General features: G+C 57.5%; 1 protein-coding gene across 2 annotated transcripts in view; it reads right to left on the reverse strand.

Moving 5' to 3' along the window:
• Nucleotides 1–20001, reverse strand: part of SNTG2 (syntrophin gamma 2) — a 179802-nt gene that overhangs the window by 90731 nt on the left and 69070 nt on the right. The window contains exons 5-8 of one of the 2 annotated variants that reach the window (XM_042933789.1): nucleotides 19737–19780; nucleotides 19591–19632; nucleotides 9627–9714; nucleotides 2722–2813 (exon numbers count right to left, since the gene is read on the reverse strand). In XM_042933789.1, the coding sequence (XP_042789723.1) occupies nucleotides 2722–2813; nucleotides 9627–9714; nucleotides 19591–19632; nucleotides 19737–19780 (266 nt within the window). The remainder of the gene's footprint in view (nucleotides 1–2721; nucleotides 2814–9626; nucleotides 9715–19590; nucleotides 19633–19736; nucleotides 19781–20001) is intronic. The other variant, XM_042933790.1, reaches the window with a different exon arrangement.

Raw genomic sequence — 20001 nt, forward strand, 5'->3', positions numbered from 1 at the left:
CCTGAGAGCACGGAGGCCCGAGGCCATGGGAGGAGGTGCCGGGGGACCTCGGGTGGGGTCGGGTGGGGCCTCCCCCCCCCATCTGTTCCGTTCTCCAGTGTGCACCACATCTCCGGCAGACTGGGTCACCTTTCCTGAGGGGACTGCTGGGGGTGCGTCCTGCTCTGTGCACACCCTCTCATTCAAGAAGAATCGCATTAACGTGATCTTGGATGATGTTTTCTTAAAAAAAAAAACACTCAGCAGATGATTCAACTAGGATACTGTACAAAGCTGAGACAAATAACAAAATAAAAATTTTAAGAGATCTCCTAGAAGATAGTCTGATGAGAAGCCCAAGGGAAGGCAAGAAGTGACAAGAGGTAAGGCCTGTAAGGGACAGGAGGTGACGCTGGGGCACAAAGGCAATCTGAGCTCGGGGTGGGGGCCGGAGGGGCGGGGAGGTGCCGTGTGTGTAGATGAAGGCTGGTGTCAAAGACCATGCAGAGGGCTGTATCAGTGACCACACCGGAGGCTGCCCAGGAACACAGCCGGACCCGCAGCCACGTGGAGAGAAAACTTCCCAGTGTCTGCAGTAGAGACCAGAGACGCTGGAAGTACGTTCAAGTGTAGACAAAATAACCCGTTTTAAAATAACCTGAAATAGATTTTGGTACCAACAGGCCTTAAGTTCTAGCGAGAGTCCTTGAGCAGAGAGGAGATCCATCCTGCAAGGAGGCCAGATGCAGAAGTCGTGGCGAGAACAAGAGGCTGTAAACATTTCAGAGTGCAGGAACCCTAAAAGTTGTGACTTTTCGCGCAGTTTAAAGCAGCTTCTAAACACAAAGCCACAGCAGGTGGTAAATCAGGAAACAACTCGGGCTCGGGGGTCACAAGGTCCTAGCACCTTCCAGCAGGACCTAAACATGCTGTCTTTCTATCGTGTAAGCAAAGTATACATTTGGCAAAATTTCAAGGGCCACCTCCAAATAAATGTAAATGGAGTACACACATTTGAGACATGCAGAGGAGAATTTTAGAAGGAAGACACGTGAAAAATTTAATCAGAATAATTTAAATATCAAGAAGAAAAGGGGCACAGTAAAGGGGGGGACCAATAAAAAGTCAAAGTCCGCGATCAAAACCGAGCTCGAGCACACATCGGTAATCACCACACACTCCAACGGGGGCGCAGCCTGTCAGGCTCGGTGGTAAGAAAGAAGGAAGCACAAAAATGCAAACGAAATCAAAGGGACAAGGTAACAAAAATGAGTAGGAACCAGCAGCATGCGGATCTGCAGAGCCAAAGTCGTTCTTTGCTAAGAGCAGTAAAATGAAGAATCCTCTGCTGAATCGATCAAAAAAGAAAAAAATTAACCCTGTTGAAAAATACTGAAGATCTGAGATCCTTTCACCAGCAGGAAAAATGACTTCCCCTGTAGTCACACACTTTCACACACTTTCAATAAAAACCCCAAGACTTCTGCAGAATCTGATCAGAGGCTTTTAAAATTCTCACGAAGAAACAAAGGGAAAGAGAAGACGGAAAAAATAAAGTGAACCAGGAGGTGAGGAGACATGGGCCCGCGGTGGCAAACGTGTGCCGTAGGTCCACAGCGGTGTGATTCCGGCCTTGACACCGTTGGAGAGCACACGTAAACCACGGCAGGACACGCGGTCGAGGGCCCAGGTGGCACACAATCCCCGAGGAACCGGTCACGACACGTGCTTGCCCAGGACGATAAATCTGATCCCTACTTTTCACATGTTTCACAGAAATAAGTGTCGCATGCCTGGGAGACCTAACACAGAGAGCAAACGAACACTGAGAAGGAAACACAAGCAGATATATTTACGAGCACGGGGTAAGGAAGGTTCTCCTGAACCAGATGCTAAATCCACACAGGAAAGCACGGACGGGGGGCGCTTGGGTCGCTCAGTCGGTTAAGCACCTGACTTCTGCCAGGTCATGATCTCACGGTTCGTGGGTTCCAGCCCCGCGTCGGGCTCTGTGCTGACAGTGTGGAGCCTGCTTGGGATCCTCTCTCTCCCTCTCTCTCTGCCCCTCACCCACTCTCTCTCTCTCTCTCAAAATAAATAAACATTTTTTTAACGTTAAAATGAAAAACGGTATTTCAAGAACGTTACTGTCTGAATCTGGACTTTTCCCTCAGGCTGTCCCTGCACGTCCCGCAGCTGGTCCTTTTATGAGCGAGAGAGGGCCTGATTTCCAGTAACAGGTTTTCAGACTGCTTACGGGATTCCGATCCCCGTCCGCTAACACAGGTGGAGAGGAGCCCACACGCTGGAAGGGGGCCGAGGCAGGCCCGCTGCACAGGGTCTGGGTCTCTGCGGGAGGGGTTTCAGGGGCCAGGTGCCCCCCCTGCTCTGGCTCAGCTGGGGTTCTCGGGGGGGCAGGCATCTGGGCAGGAGGAAAATGTCCCGCTGGCACACGGCACACGGGAGTCCGGCAGAGGCGGTGGGAGCAGGGCTGAATCCCACCTCGGAGCCGACTGCACCCGCCCGCTCGCTAGGCCGTGGGGGCCACGGCCACCACGGCCACCACGTCCTACATCGTGGCGCTGAGCCATCCCTTGTGGGACCAGACGCCAACCAACGGTGTCCTCCATCGTGCCCCACGTCCTCCTAGCTGAACCTGCCACCTCGAGTGACGTTTTAATTCTGGGGCGCGTGTGGGGACATACATCCCCGCTCGGTTAAAGTACGAGAAGCCGTGCTTACTGTGCTGCTGGGGTTGCTGTTCAGATGCAGTCCACTGTCAAACAGAGGGGACGAGGCCCCGCTGCTGTGGTCGCCGGCTGGCCCCGGGGACCCTGCGGGCAAGCAGAGACGGTCACTCAGACGGAGCGCGGGCAGCGGTCCCCAGGTAGAGAGCCTCCCTTCTCCCGAGGCACCGGGAAGTCCCCCAGGACACCGGCCATCACGCGGAGCCACCACGTCCGCCCTCCGTCCCCTGTTGTCTTGGGGCCACCTCACACCCGTCTGGCCTCAGCCAGAAATGGGGCAGAAGGCAGAAGGCAGGGCAGATGGCCCACCTCACGGGAAAAGGTGCCACCGGGGTCCAGAATCCGCACCCACACGGCACCGGGGGACTGTCATCCCTGGTCCCCGGGGACGTCCCACACCTGCACTCTCTACCACCAGGATCACATCAGAACCTTCTACACGCTATTCCTGACTTTCTGTTCTAAATTTCCAAGCTGCTTACTTGTTTGACATTTTCTGATTTCCTTGGCATTGCCAACTGCATTAGTGGACAACATAGAGATAAATCAGATAAGCTTGTGGACAGTGGGTCTGAAAACAAAAAGCCCGTGTCTGGGCAGGGAGCAGAGGTCTGGGGCCAGGAGCCATTCTGAGCTACAGTTTCCTCTTCCGAAAGGAGAGACGGGGCTGAGTGACCTCCACCCCTGCCCTTCTGAAAGGAGGTGCCCTGGGCACCCCCAGCAGCCGATTGCTGGGCAGTAAATCGCATTAGGGAGAGACACCAAACTGCAAGGTAAAGTTGAAGCTGACCTACAGATCGGTTTTGCTTGAGAAAAACCAAGACGTCACATTAAATCTCAGAATTCATAAGGGCGCCTGGGTGGCTCAATCAGTTGGGCATCTGACTTCAGCTCAGGTCACGATCTCGCGGTTTGTGAGTTCGGGCCCCGCGTCGGGTTCTGTGCTGACGGCTCAGAGCCTGGAGCCTGCTTCGGATTTTGTGTTTCTCTCTCTCTGCCCCTCCCCTGGTCATGCTCTGTCTCTCTCTCAAAAATAAATAAACATTAAAGAGAAATTAAAAAAAAAACAAAACCAGATTTCTGACTTTCCTGGAAAAGAGAGACATCTGAGGCTCCCGACAATAAATCACTGTCCCCTAGCCTCCTCACCACACGGGGCCCAAACCCGCCAGCCACCGGCATCAGGGCCCCCGCCCTGTGGGTCAGTCGCGTGAGGTGGCCACGCAGGGACAGAGATGAGCCTGTGTCGGTCACCCCGTCATCAACATCCTTATGATTTCTTGGGAACTGAACCAAGTGCCTCGTAAATGCGGTTTCACCCGCTGCTTCAAAACACGTGCCTCTGCTGGGGGTGTTTACTACAAGCGTCATTTCGCAGAGGAAGAAATTGGAGGGACTCTGTCTGTCACCCACTGACCGCAGTCCTCTCGGGACCGAGGGCTCACACCCGGAGCACCTGGTTCCGGTAAAGGGGAACACGCCCCACCTCCAGGCCTCCGGGGCCACACGACCAGAGCTTGTGATCAGCTCCACAAAATTCACGCCGACGGTGAATTTTCAAGGGGAAGGAGAAAGCTTTCCTGCTGTTTCCGATGTCTGAGAATAGCTTCGCAGAGAAAGCTAGACCCGCCGACAACCGGATCCCAAATATTTTTGGCCACAGTAGGAGCATGAGCAGCTCCCGTGTGACTCACAGGTTCAGTCTGTTGATTTTTGTGGTGGGGCCACACGGAGACGGACACCTGCCCACGTAAGTCCACCGGCCACGAGAACCAGGCATCTAGGCTTTACCCTGAGGAGCCCCCTACGGACCCCTGAGCCGATCCAGGGTCTGGGTGCTGAGGACCGCGCGGCCGATCTGCCACAGACGCCGGCCGCCAGCCATCACCGCGTGATGTGGCGTGCCCCCTCCCCCACCCGCTGCAGGAAAGGAGTATACGGAGCCGGAACCCCCAAACACTGGAGACGCCTGGTGCTCGGTCGACTTCCTAAGATTAAACTGAAGGTCAGGTGACGTCACGTACGCAGTCATTCCGAAGTCACCAGCCCTCTCGCTGCGGGCGGGCTCGCGGGGCCCTGCAGCCGACTATCGCCACCCCTGCCTGCCTGCGGGACTCCTGGGCCACCAGCCACCACGCCCCCACCCCCCACACCCTTCCCCCATCCCTACAGAACCGACGAGGACCTGGATTCCCCACCGAACACCACGTTCCCGCGCGCGCCGTGCGCAGCCCCAAGGACTCGGGAAATGCGCGCTGTTCTGGGCCCCAAAGACGGCGCTCCAGCGCACCCCTCCTTCCCTGGACCAGCCCCCGCGAACCCGCTGCCCTGGGGCCGTCTCCGCCTCGGCGCTCCGCTAGGCCACGGTGACACAACGCCGCCCTGGCTCCCTGCACCTCCAAGCTCCCCGCGCCCCAGGACAGCGCTGCGGCCAGAGGACACGCGACTGCCGGTCCCAGAGGGCAAAATAAAGGGCACGGAGCGAACGGGAACGTGAGTAGGTCACCCCGCCAGTCATCCTACTGACTTCGGATAAACCGGTGTGTTTTCGTCTACAGCATCCGAGAAGGGAAATCCCAACTGTTGTGATACAGTTTTGGTCACCACCAGTAAAGCCCATTATTTACAGGACGATCAGTTCTCAATAATTGCTAATGATAAAAATAAACTTGGAGTCACAATTCAACATTAGAAAATATACAACAGGAGCACCTGGGGGCTCAGTCGGTGGGGCATCTGACTTCGGCTCAGGTCACGATCTCACCATTCGTGGGCTCAAGCCCCGCGTCAGGCTCTGTGCCGACAGCTCGGAGCCTGGAGCCTGGAGCCTGCTTGGGATTCTGTGTCTCCCTCCCTCTCTCCCCTCTCCCTGCTCGTGCTCTGTCTCTCTCAAAAATAAATATAAAGAAAATTTAAAAAAGAAAATATACAACAAAAAGCTTACAAGAAATATTTATAGAAACTTCTAGCCTACAAAACAAGCTCTCACCTAGGAAATTACACTGGCCTCCCTCATGCAGGGTGGGTGGGGTTTAATGAGGGGGTGGCTGCCGAGAAGGTCCCCCAGGGTCATGCACGGAAAGACCGAAGGACACAGCAATCCCATGCAGCTAACACCCAGAGAAGGAACACATGTCCACACAAAACCCATGTATGAAGGCTCTTGTCCGTATTATTCACAGCGGCTCCAAGGTGGAAACAAACCACCCGCCGCTCCCCCCCCCCCCCCGGTCCGCTGATGAAGCAGGGATCACAATGTGGGACCTCATAGAACAGAACAGAACAGAACAGGGGGGCTGACACCTGCTACAGCCTCTGCCAGCCTGGAAAACAGGAGCTCAAGTGAGGGACGCAGACGCAGAGGCCACACCGTGTGCGGATCACCTTCACAGGGAGTGTGGAGCAGGAGAGCCCAGACACAGGAGGGGGGCCTGTGGGGCCGGGCCAGGGGCTGTGGCCTCTCTGGGGTGATGGGAGGGCTCTGGGACTGGACACTGAGGGCTGCGTGGCACGCGGAAAACACTACAAACCACTCAAGTGAACGAGCACTTTGAATAGTGGATCTTGGGGGCACTTGGGGGGCTCAGTCCACTGAGCATCTGACTTCAGCTCAGGTCATGATCTCTTGGTTCCCGAGTTCAAACCCCACATCGGGCTCAGTGCTATAGCACAGAACCCTCTCCAGATCCTCTGTCCCTCTCTCTCTGCCCCTCTCCTGCTTGCATTCTCTCGAAAATAAAACGTTAAAAAAATGAAAAAATAAACAGTGGAAGTTGTGTTATGGGACTTATATCTTAAAAAAACACTAAGAGTCTGAATTTATGCAAAAAAAAAAAGAGAGAGAGAGAGAGAGAGAGAGAGAGAGAGAGAGAGAGAGAGGCTGCTGACTCCTGTCACCAGCTGTTCATCTTCTCTCCAGCGTGGCGGTCAGGTGTCGAAAGCGGGCGCTGTCCTCACGGGCCTGGTGTCCTTGCACCGCCAGTCGCTGCTGTAGTGCACGGTGGGCTTCCACCGATGACCCGGTGCAGGGGTGAGGGTGGGGCAGGCAAGAGCGAGTTGCCGTCCTGCTGCGGCCTCACCAGAGGAACCTGCCTGAATTTATGGAGGGATTACGGTATTTTGGAATAGTAAGGTTTTAACTTTTGAAGATTATACAAAACCAAATAAAGAACAGACATTTATTGACTCGAGAGAATTCAACATCCTTGCCATGTGGGAAGGCTGGCAGGCAGATTGCATGGGGCTTGTTGCCAGGCCACGGCTGGCTGGCCCCCCACACTGGGCCGTGAGCACCCTTACGGGGGTGCTGACGTGCATGCTGAGCCCACCATGAGGGCCAGCAGGACTCAGCCAGGCTGTGCCAGGACATCGGCAGCAAAGCCGGGCAAGTGACGAGGCTGCTGGCTACGCGAAGCTCTGTCGCATCTCTCAACAAAACGTCTCCAGTGCCCCGGCTGATGGTCAGAGGTCCCCGTCGGTCCCTCGGCCAGGGGCACGTGGCCACCCCAGGCCTGTGGTGGCTCTGGGGACAGGCTCCCTGTTGACTCCCCTGGGCACTCCCTCCCCCCACCCCGGCTTCAAGATGCTGCTGGGGTTGCCTGGATTCTGCTGCTTCCGTAGCGTTATCGGAAGCGGTCTGGAGACCCCGGCCGCCCCCTCTGCCGGGAGGTCACCTCACCTGGAAGAAGGCAGATGGAGCCCTAACACGAACGTCTACACACCAGATCCTGCCCGCCACCCCGTTCCTCCTGCTGCAACGTTACAGGATCAGCTCTCTATCCGCACGGGAAGACGCCTACAGGACAGATATGCAGGCCGACCCACAGGGTGGACCCACGGCCCACCTGGTGGCACAGTGCTGCGAATCGACCACCTTCCACAAACACGATGCCACATACGTGACACCCAAGTGCACGTCCGACACTTGCTAGCCTTTACGTTCTGCTGGAAAGAACCCCCGTGAAACCCTGGTAGCATGTGCTCACAGTCTGAAACGGAAGCCCAGAGTGGCCAGAAGCGACTAAGCTCTTTGCACGAGAGCCGCTCACTCTGTGTGCGATTCAGAAGAAACACGACGGACCCTTCTCCAGCGCCCGTGCTGCGGGGGGACACGAAGTCCACAGGCCACCCCCGCCTCTCCATTTCCACCTGCCACCCTAAATCCCCTATCTCACCCGAACCTCCCCTCTGTTATGAACTGAACGTTTGTGTCCTCCAAATTCCTCTGCTGAATTTGGAATTCAACCGAGCCCCTGACAGGAAGTTGTTGGGGCACCTGAGGCAGGTGATGGGTGAGCTTCCAAAAGGCCCCAGGGTCTCCCTGGCTCCCGCCGCACGTGAGGACACAGAGAGGAGAGGCGTCTATGAACCAGGTCCTCCCAAGACGTCCCGCCTCCAGAAGCCAGAGCAAGAAGCGTCTGCTGTCCAGGCCGCCACTGTGCTTTGTTACTGTGGCCGAGTGGACCAGCCCCTCCCCCCCCAGCCTGTCTTCTCCTCCAAACTGCTGGAGGTGCCCACGGATGCACCCCCTGAGCCCAAAGACCCAGAGCAGCTGGCCGCGGGCAGGAGGTAGTGGCGTCCCCTCTTCGGGCCAGAGGCGCCTGCCTCCCCCACGGACAGCGCACCCTGGGACCGGCGTCCCCCTCCTTCCCCGCAACGGACAATCTGTCCCGGGAGTAGCGCCCCGCTGGCTCCAGGACCTGTACACGGGCTGCCCCGAGCCGCTCCCCTCACAGGTGCACGTGCACATCTGCCCAGACCCCACGGGACACGACGCAGTGCTGTGCATGGTGTTTACTTTTCCAAAGACTGGTCTGATGGTCACCATTCCCACTTCCTGCCACTCGGGGCACGCTCCTTTCCGTCCACAGCCCCGCGGCCTCTCCTCTTGACCTTGGAGCCCTCTGCGAACTGCGAGGAGCTGGGCTCCTAAGAACGTAGACCCCGAGGGATCTTACTGACGGAGGAGTATCGATTTTCCCGAGAAAGGCGAATAGTGGCCTGGTTACCCCGGTGCGGTCTGACGGGAAAATGGATTCTGAAACTGATTTGCTCAGGTTCTCAGGGAGAGAAAGTAAGAAGTCGACCGAGTTCAATGACTTTCTGTCAAACGTGGGCCCTCCTGCAAGACGGGTTTCCACCACAGACGCACCCAGAGGACTGCGCCGGCCCCCCCACCACAGGCTTCTGCGGTTGCGGGGAGAAGAGGGAGAGAAAATGCGGAGAACGTGGCCAGCCCAGGGCGGGCGCTGGTCCTCCACAGGACGACACGGAGGGTGGGACCCACCCCCGTCCTCGGGGCACCCGCCCTGCCAGAGCTGGACCTCGAGGGGCCACCAGCAGAGTCACAGCCCCTGCTGGCACGATGGTACCTAACGCCCCCTCTGGCTGAGAGGACCGCACCCCCGCCCCCACTAAACCACTCTGCACCTGTTGTAGAAATGTGGCTGCGGCGGAGTCCGTAAGGGTCATGGTGACAACTCTGACGAAAACATCTGCATGGACGGGCGACCCATCGCCTCCAAACTGGGTCACAGCCGTGTACGGGAGACGAGCACGAGGCAGGCACTTCACAGCGTGCCCTTACTACCGTCTTCTCTCTCGCGGGGGATCTCCCAAGTCTACACAGGTACTTCAGGTACAACCTTACTTCCCGTACACGTGTCGGTGCGCACGCAGGAAGTGTGATCAGCGAGCCCACCCGCAGAAGTCAACTGATGCGCACGCAGTAGTCGGATGCCTCCACTAAGGGCTGCGGACGTGGAAACGCAGGGTGTCTATCCGTGCCCCTGCTGCCTCCGAACCCGCGCTGGGGACCTGGCGTATGCCTGTCGGTGCCGTGTCCTGTGCAGACACAGCGAGGCGCGGGAGGACAGTGCCCCGACGGTCTGCCGCCCTTACCTAATGGGAGCTTCAGAAATGCCGGCGCCTCCCTGAGATAGTCAACAGTGATGGCCACCTCGTCGCCAGCGTTTCTCAAAAGATGCACCTGTCAACATGACAAAAAATAACTACTTTACCACCAGGAGAGGATCAAACACAGAATGAAAACAAGAGTCCTATGCACCTGGCCTGCTTCCTGAGAATTCCACGCCGGTGATTTCCTGAGACACTGAGGGCCTGTGGGCCCCTGGAGGTCTGAGCTCAGGTCTACATGGAGGCTGTGCACACCAGCAGGGACGAGCCGTCTACACGGGCGCTTGGGCACACCATCAGGGGCAAGCCGTCTACACAGATGTTCGTGCATGCTTCCTGCATTCCGTCTACACGGACACTCGTGCACACCATCGGGGCGAGCCGTCTACACAGACGCTTGTGCACGCTTCCTGTATTCCGTCTACACGGACGCTCGTGCACACCAGCAGGGGCGAGCTGTCTACAGGGACACTCGTGCACACCAGCAGGGGCAAGCTGTCTACACGGACGCTCGTGCACACCAGCAGGGGCGAGCCATCTACACGGACACTCGTGCACGCCAGCAGGGGCGAGCCTGCATTCAACCAGACCGGGCTCCCCGCCCACCACACGGGCCGTCTCCCCGAAGGTCAAGTCAGGTGAGGACTCAATGTATTGGCACAAAGACCCAAGCGTCAGACGCCGGCAAAGCGCACACCGCCACGCAGCTGAGACACGGCTGACCACCAGCCCCGCTCCGGGTCTGAAGCACAATTCTGGAGGGAGGAGCGGGCGCCCCTCCCTGTGCCAACGCATCCCCACCACGGGGCTCTGCTTCCGCCCACGTCCGGTCAGCTTCCCGTGCTCAGCGCGCTCACTGGTGTTGAGGCAGACGTGACGTGGCTGCTCCGGAGCCTGGGATCACGCGGGTGCACGGCTGGGGCACTCCAGGTCAGGCCCAATCAGGGCCGGTGGTCAGCTGTCCGGCCGGCGTGGGGACCCTATGGGCTCGCACTCGGCTCTGTCACCGCCAAGTCCAGATCTCTCAGACACCTGCTGTCGTCCCCTGCACGGCCCTGAGAGCCACACAAAAGCCCTTGTCCGCCGTGACAACGACCACCGGGCACCAGCACCTCCACCCCAGTGGACCTGGGACCACGCCTGCCGGTGGCCTGCGTCACCTCGACCTTGACCTCACACCCAGGCCCCGAATTCCCCCTAAATACTCCGGGCTGCAGACTCACCTCTGCGGCGTCTCTCCCACACCTTCCATGTCCTCCCTCATTCCCCGTGGCCATGTATTGATGGCCTCCCGCCTCACTCGGGCCACACCGACCCTGTAAGGATTAAACCACACGGTCCTGTGGCTTTGCCTCTGCTCACACTTGGTCAAGGCGGGTGGACACCTAGCCATCCCTTCCATAGCCGCCTCGTCGGACCTGCTCTCCGGACAGGTGCACACGGGACACGTCCACTGCCAGGGACGAGGTCCAAACCCGCCTTCAAACACAGCGTAGGACCAAGTCACTTGGGAGCTCATGGTAGGGGTCAGAGCCCCCAGACCAGGAGGGGGGCCTGGGAGCACCTAGCGCCGGCCTCTGCTCGCGGACAGGCCTCAGCAGGCCCTGATGCATCTGTGGGAACCTCGCCACTATGTTCTCTCCGTCTGACCCGAGAGACGGCCACCGGCCACCCGGCCCTAAGCAGCGGCTCCTCCCCGAATGCAGGTGGGGTCGCAGACACTCCACCACATCCGAGGAAGGGCACCGAGGCCCCCGAGACGTCCTGAGCTCGTGTGGCTTTAAACTTCAAAGAGCGAGCGTCCCCTGGATGGAACAGCCCCAGATCTGTGCATGCAGGTGGCCACCTTCAGCGGCCTCTCCAGACTCTTCTTGAAGGAGACGCACACACCCCACCTACGTAAACACCTGCAGCCGTCACAGATCGAATACCACGCACGAGGCTTTCTGGACACGACACGCGTCCAAGCGTTGACGTCTCCTACCTGTTTAGCGGAGGCTGATTAACCCCAAAGAACCCGCTGCACCTTTCCGTGAGTCTGCCCTCGTGTGTGGTTCACGAGACCCCTCAAGAGACACCACTTCGGACAAGGTGATTTTGTGTGCGGGACAGTGAGGCGTGTGGCAAGCGGCCTGAAGGAATTCAGCACTTTCAGCGGCACACGGGGCCCCCTCCCCCCCTCTGCCCACCGCGATGCTCTGGACGCCCACGTGGGGGCCACGAAGGCTCCGCTTCATTGTGCGTCTTCCCCAGTTTGGTGCAAGGCTTGTGTGCGTGTTCAGAAATGTCTGCGAACGGGGGCGTCTGGGGGGCTCGGTCGGTTAACCTCGGTTCAGATCGTGATCTCGCGGTTCGTGAGTTCGAGCCCCACATCCGGCTCACTGCTTGTCAGCCTGTCAGCCCCAAGCCTGCTCCAGGTTCTCTGTTCCCCCCTCTCTGCCCCTTCCCTGCTTGCGCTCGTCCAACAATAAAAAAACCGTCTGGGACACTCGTCATTAATGCCTCCACACTCACCAAAGGGCTCCAAGACCACCTCTCCCCTCAAGACATCACCGGAAGACTGACAGGTGCAGGGGCAGACACCTGACTGCAGCCTGGAGGTCGGACGGCTCCTTGCCACCCAGAGCGACACACAACTGCCTTGTGCATCTAATCAGAGTCTCCTCTCCTCCTGCGTCACTGACCCTGGGGCACATCGGTCCCACCCCCACAGGGCAGCTGGGGGCTGCAGACTCCAGCTTCAGATTCCCACCTGTGCCCTCAGCTTCCTGCAGCCACGTCAGGGACCTTTCCTTTTAAGGAAAGATTCAACTTCCGCATGAATTTTCCCAAGCTTTTTTATTTTTTAATTTTTTAACTTTTTATTTTTTGAGGGCGAGAACATGTGAGCAGGAGAGGGGCAGACAGAGAGAGAGAAAGAATATCCCAAACAGGCTCCAGGCTCCGTGGTGTCCGTACAGAGCCTGACTCGGGGCTCCGACCCACAAGCCATGAGATCATGACCTGAGCCTAAGTTAAGATTCGGATGCTCAACCGACTGGTCCCCCCAGGCACCCCGAATTTTCCCGAGCGTTTAACAAAAGCCACTCAAGCCATTCAAACCCCCGGGGTCTTAGCGCGTTGGTGGGAAGCTTCCACAACAGAAGTTTATCTGCCAGGGTCAGAGGCCAGAGCCTAAGGTCAGGGGCCAGCGGGGCTGGACACCCGTGAGGCTCCTCCCCAGCCACGGACGGTGTGAACGGTGGGCGGTGTGAGCTCCAGCGTCTCTCCTGGCAGGGACACTGATCCCACCCCGGGACCCGCCCATGACCTGACTGAACCCCCATCACCTCCACGGGCCCACCTGCTAAGGGCACCCAGGGGCCAGAGGCACCACATGGGAACGTGGGCACAAACCCTCCCTCCGTCCACACCAGGGGCTGGAAAGTGGCGCAGGGCAGGTGAGCTGAGACATCAGCGCGAATTATCCGCCGCGTCTCGCACACTCGCCTCCATGCACGAGGCCCGTAGGGCAGAGAAAACCAGTCCCTGTGCGCGCGGGGCTGGGGCGCGCGCGGGGCTGGGGCGCGCGCGGGGCTGGGGCGCGCGCGGGGCTGGGGCGCGCGCGGGGCTGGGGCGCGCGCGGGGCTGGGGCGCGCGCGGGGCTGGGGCGCGCGCGGGGCTGGGGCGCGCGCGGGGCTGGGGCGCGCGCGGGGCTGGGGCGCGCGCGCATGCTCACAGGCTCCAGCCCAGCCTGGCCCTCCCCCGGCCTCCTCTGCTCCCTGAGGTCGGGTCGCCTGGCCGGCCGCACTCACAGGGTCCTATGCCTGACCTTGCCGAGCTCCCGGGGTGTCTGCACCCCATGTGTCCTCCACGGTACCTGCCGCTCCGGGTGGCCCCATGTGACGCCTCACCCTCTTCGTGCAGCTCCGATTCCCGGACCCGTCACTGCACCCCTTGACCCCTCACCTTCTGGCATCACGGCCACCGCTGACCATCGGTCCTGTGGTGCAGGCGGCACCGCGTGGCCGGAGGGACACAAGTGGCCGATCAGCCTCGTGCCATCCTCGTGGCCTCATTCTAGGGGGGCTCTGAGCGCGTGAGGCTGCGTCCTCATCCCCGCTCCCTGAGGGGACCTTCCTCCTCGTCTCCTCTCGGCTGAACCCCGAGGTCACCTCCTCTCCCTGAGGTCAGTCAGCTGCAGGTCACCACCCCCCGCTCTGGGCGTGCGTCAGCCCAGGGATCCCCCACCCCGGAGGCTGCACCTGCGCCTGGTGAGCGGCCCTGGAGCAGGAACAGCCCACGGCGCCCCCCCCCACCCAGCACCTCGTCCCGCTGCCCTTGGAAGAAAACGCTGGCAAACACTGTCGGCCCCCAGGCAGGCTACCCTCCCTGACTCCCCTGAGGCGGCCTCTGCCCGCCAAGCTCTACAGCCGTCCTCCTCTGTGCCTCCAGGGACGTCTCAGATGCCCGGCCCGGGCGATGACGTCACACTGTCCACTCGCCTCCAGGATCCCACGCCATCCCCCCCACGCCCCCGCCGAGATTTCTTTCCTGAATCCGAATGTGGGAGATTTAAGGGGCTGCCCCTGGGCCCTCCTTCCACATGTGTAACTGTCATTCTGAGCCATGAGATAACTATTCGTGTGTATCCCATAATTATATTCCCAATATTTTCCTCACAACTCAAAGTAACAGACTCTGCTAATGTATCATGCAAACAGAGATAACCCATTTTTTATTAAATTTTTTTTTAATGTTTATTTTTGAGAGACAGAGCATGGGGCGGGGGAGGGGCAGAGAGAGCAGGAGACACAGAATCGGAAGCAGGCTCCAGGCTCCGAGCTGTCAGCACAGAGCCCCACGTGGGGCTCGAACTCATGGAGTGTGAGATCGTGACCTGAGTTGAAGTCGGACGCTCAACCGAGTGAGCCACCCAGGCACCCCTCCTTTATATATATATTTTAAAGATAATCGTATAGCAATATGTCACAGTTGGTTAATAGCTTTATGTGTCCACTTGGGTAGGCTACGGTACCCAGCTACCTAGGTGTTGCTGTAAAGGTATTTCGTGGATGTGACTGATGTCTGCAGTCAGGGACTTTGACTAGAGCTGGTCACCCTCCATACTGCAGGTGGGCCTCATCTAATTAGTTGAAGGCTTTAAGATAAAATTTGAGGATTCTGAGGAAGAAAACATTTCTATTAGCGGAAGCCACAAATTCTGCCTGAGAGCTTCAAGCCTCAAGCTCTGACCTCCAGAGTTCCCTCCTTCTGTGTCTCTCCCCGTCTGTCTGTGTGTCGGTCCGTCTCTCTCTCTCTCTCTCTCTCTCTCTCTCTCTCTCTCTCACACACACACACACACACACACACACACACACAAACACACACACACACACAGAAATCCAGTATCTCCCTCGATGGCTCTGTTTCTCTACTAGAACCCCAAAACATTACCCATCATTAAAACAATCCTTGAAATAATAGTCAGTGGTACATAATTTGGCAAGAACAAAGTGTGGTTTGAGGTAATCGATTGGGGGCCTGATTGGTTTGTGTGTAAGATCAGGGAGGTTTGAGAAAAACCTTTCCTTCCTTCTGAGTTAGAACATGATAGATCATGTTCTGAGATGACAGCAGAAAGTATCTGTCATCCTCTGTCACTCTGGAGGAAGCCAGCCTCCGACAGGACACGTGGGGATTCCCTCCACCACTTTCACACCCCAGGAAACCAGCCACGCTGGCAAACACACGGAACCCCAGCTGCAATCCAGGTGCACTCTGCTCCGTGGCAAGTGACGCCCTCCACCGGCACAGCGACCTTCCCTCGTCTGTAGGTTCCAGCTGTTGGCAGAAACAGCCTGCTTTCGGAGGGCAGCACTGGGGCCATGCCAGCGACCTGTCAGTCTCTGCTCCACAGGACCCGGGGCCTCTCAGGGGGCATCGTGGTTTGCTACGTGGGGACACCATGCTTATCCAACTTGGGGGAAACGAGGCAGCACCCTGGAGGACCTGGTGATGTGAGGGAGAGAGAAACGACCCCACAAACACGTGCAAGCCTGGGACCCCCATGGGCTTTGCTGGTGGCCTGGGGCAGGTCAGACACTCCGGCCGAAGGACAAACTGCTGCAGGTTGCACCCCTACGGCGAGGAAGCCTACCAAACCCCCGAAGGTCTCTGTGGATCCTGACGGGACATCAGCCCCATCTGCGCTTTCCAGACGGCCGATCGTGACAAGGCTCAGCACCGTAGTCACACGGCCGCCACGTAAGGGCTCAGCAACCCAGGCAGCACGGCCCAAGATCCGAAGGGGCCGGGGGTCCGTGCAGACAGGCCCTGTAGGCGGCTCCTGGGGGAGGCCAACAGGACAATCACACGCACACCCTCGGGTGTGGGACTAAAGCCACGTCAGGAAAACCGTATCTGCTAATACATATGCTCTCGTCTTGAAAAGGCTCCTTGGGAGAGCAGGCTGGTCCCCGGGCTCTGGCAGGGTCTCGGTGATCGACCTCGGGCCAACGAGCCACAATACACAGTAACTGTCCACCAAGGCTTGCCTGTCACCCGCCCCACTACCCCTGGGGACCGGGCTGGACCGGGTCTTGGTGGAAGAGGTGAGCCCGTGAACAGGACTCTCGACTACCACGGCTCCTTCCACGGCCACGTGACACCTCGCTCGTAAACCACAACCACGACACAATCACAAGTTTTATTTCCCACTCCTTGATTTTGAACTCTACTGATTAAGAGGTCTGGACGTTCGGGAGGAATCATGCTGACCCTAAGGCATCTAGTGAAATCTCTGTGTGGTGCTGGCTGAGTCCAGTGTGCCGTGGGGTTGAGAACCACCTCCCCCGCAACTTTCCAACTCAGGAGTGAGAGAGTATTGTCATCAAGTTATCTCTACCTGTCTGTCAACCTACCCATCACCCATCTCCATCACCTACCTATCTACTTCTATCATGGAATCTTCCACCAATCATCTACCATCTATCATCTATCTATCTATCTATCATCTGTTATCTATCTACAATCTATCATCTATCTATCTAATCTAATCGCGTCCGTCCATCCATCCACCCATCCATCCGTCTGTCGTCCATCCATGCATTTTAGCCTGTCTCTCCACCCAGCTCTAACGCTCCTTCCCACAAGATGGGAAGGCTGCTGGAATCTTCTGTCAGTTCACGGCAACAGAGCTTCTGGGCAGGTCCTCATGGGAGCAGGACAGAGGGCACTGTAACCCCCGACCCCTGAAGAGAATATGTGGGGGGTTCCGCAAGGAGGCAGAGGGCGACGCCCCTGGGACGGGGTGACAGGCATCTCAAGGGCTCAGTGTCTCTCCCAGGAGCTGAGAGCAGACGCAGGATCGGGTGGCTCGCCGCCAGCAGGGGTGCAGCTCTCGCTCCCCCGTCAGACCACACTCAACCCTGAGGGTGGAGGCCTCGTTCCGCATGATCCGATGCCATAGTATCAGGCGTAAAAGACGTCCCACGCATATCTGTCGTGGGTGACCTGGGGGAAGCGAGCGTCCGCTCTCAGGGAAACCCTTCTGTCCTGGCTCACCCCTGGGGCAGACTGTGGCGGCACAGCCGGGACAAGGGACCCGCCACCCCGTTTTCTTTGTTTTGTCCTCAACATGTAGTTGACTTTATTTCTGTGGGTTACGTTCAAACCCACCTGAACTTAGAAACTGTCCCGAGGCCTCCGTGAGAACAAAAGTCCTACCGATGACTGAAATATGTACAAAAAGGACTAATTTCAACTTAAATAGGAGGCTCTGGAAGTTAGTGAATTTTTACTGATTACGGCAATTTTCATCCGTGTGTTCGCAGCACCTGAGAACTCAGTCTGCTACGTGAGACCACAAGTAACATCCTATCACAAATCAGAGAGGTCTTCTACGGTTTCTGACCCCGTTGCGGAAAAATGAAACCCGTCACGCGGTCCGGACAGCACAGACCCTGCTCCGGCCCTCGACTGCCGTGAGCTCTGCCTGCACACCCACCACGGCCCCCGCTCCTCGCTGACCCGCGTGGCCGGGGACCCGCTGCGTGAGCAGTCACCTCCTCTCCAGGCACCTCCTAGCTCCGAAGGCGGGTGTCAGGCTCTGACTTTCCGTTTTCTCGGGTGACGGGTCTCAGAACGCGCCCAACGCACACACGTGCCCAAGGACACTTACTCCCTGCCATGGCAGTTCTGATGACAGACGTCGACGTGGAAAAAAATACACAGTGTATTAAAAAGAGGGAAAGTTGCATGTTTATTCCCACAGACGCATTACGTGGAAATAAACAGACTTCTGTCCCCATCACGTATCAGAACTCTTCCAAAGCTTGGGCAGAATGCGGGTGATTACGATTCATTTTGTGGATCCTTTGTGTTGAGCAAAACCGACATTTGTCCTTTTAGAATTAACTGAAGCTAGAATTCACTCTTAAAGGCAAGCATGTGAGACTATGATTTCTGAGGTCTTCACAAATTTAATATTTTTATGAACTTTATGAACCTGAACAGTGGAATCTGTCTCATTAGCAGTGTTGCAATCACGTGTTTTCTGTCACCTAAGAATGTAGACGTGGGGGTCCTGGGGGTGCTCAGGCAGTTGAGCGTCTGACTCCTGATTTTGGCTCAGGTCATGATCTCAGGGTTGGTGGGTTCAAGCCCCACATTGGGCTCTGTGCTGATGGTGTGGAGCCTGCTTGGGATTCTCCTGCCCTCTCCCTCGGTCCCTCTCCCTGACACACTCTCTCTAAAATAAAAAAGGAGGCAGACATATAATTTGATAGTGTGATTTTAAAAGTATATTTGTGTCAAATATTAGAATATCTCTGTTTACAAGGTATGCACCTCGTTTACTCAAAAATTGGTTTCTTGGATGAATGCTGGACCGAGGAGGGGTCACTGTGGTGCACAAGGCCCCCCCCCCCCCGAGTCATGGGCTTCTTCACCCTAACAAAACCTTTGCAGAGAACATCTCTTGAGACCAAGAAACACGTTTATCCCAGTGTGAGCGCCTTCCCCACACCTGGCACAGGTCCAGGGCCCCGAGCGAGGAGGGGGGATGGCGAACAACTCTTCACGGGCTGAGATTACTGGGGACTCTGTGCCAGTGTCGTGGAAGTTCAGGGGGACCGCATCAGCGGACTTTGCCCTACGTGAGCCAGGAGGTGGCTTCTTGGAAAGATAAACACTGACAGATGGACGCACGCCGACCCTTCCCAGGGACAGTAATACATTATGTTTGGTTCCCTGTAACGTGCAGAGTAAAGTCCCTGTGGGGGGCACCGACACCTCTGGGGGAGGCGTTCCTTCCCGCCTCGCCCCCCGTGACCGCCCCTGCTCTGCACTTGACCGCACCACCCACCCGTCCCCCACCTTCTCGGTTTCAAGAGCCAGCTTAAACGCCTCCCCACCTTGGTGCCGTCCTGGCCGCAGCCACACGTGAGCACGTAGGGCTTCTCCGTGCCCAACTTCACGTCGATGTTCATTTCACCCCTGCTGGCATCCTGCACCTGACCTGACCTGGACAAAGTCCTCTCCCACAGAAGGAAGGCTGGGGCACGTGCGTGTCGACAAGCCCTTGTCCCAGACGGTCACCTGGTGCGTGTGTCACGGGACATCCTGCCCGGTCTGCCCACGTTACACACCAGCGTGCTCCAGCAAGCCAGCGGTCCTCACTGCCCCGGGGGCTGGGTCCACACTCCCCGAACTCAGTCCCCCAGTTGGAATAGGAGCAGTTCCTTCCACCCTGCTCAGCCCGTGAGGACCCGTCACACAGCGTACGGGATGCGCCTCGCTGCCACGCTGGGCTTTTCACGCAGGTCCTCTGGGAGCACCCTCACTAAGTTTTCTAAGCTTTCCTTCCAATTCTGGAGCTCTGTGTCTAGGAACGCACTCAGTGAAATACAACTTAGAGAGAAAAACTGTTACGATAGAAGAACACAAATAAGAAACGAGGCACACTCACCACTTCCTCATGGGTCGCGTGTTCTACGTTAATGCCGTTCACCTGAGTAGACAACAAATTGAGAGCTGAAAATTGTGAGGATGATCACTGATTACTGTCACTTTAAAATACACAACAGGGCGGAGGCTCAAGTTTAAAATACTGACCTGCAGGACGGCGTCTCCGACGAACAACATCCCTGTCTGGTCGGCTGCAGGGTTGCAAAAGTGGCAACAGTGTTAAGAAAAATTGAGGTCATCGCTCTTTTTAGGGCCCCGTTTAAGCTCAGTGTCCACAGCAACTGGAATGGCTTATGTGTGTGCACATGTGTGTGCGTGTGTGTGCACACACGTGGGTGAACACAGGTACATGTGTGCACACGTGTGGGCTGTGAGTGAACATGTGTGTGAGATGTGTGCGCACACGTGTGGG

This window comes from Panthera leo, chromosome A3 (assembly GCF_018350215.1).
Source record: "Panthera leo isolate Ple1 chromosome A3, P.leo_Ple1_pat1.1, whole genome shotgun sequence".
Classification (NCBI taxonomy): domain Eukaryota; kingdom Metazoa; phylum Chordata; class Mammalia; order Carnivora; family Felidae; genus Panthera; species Panthera leo.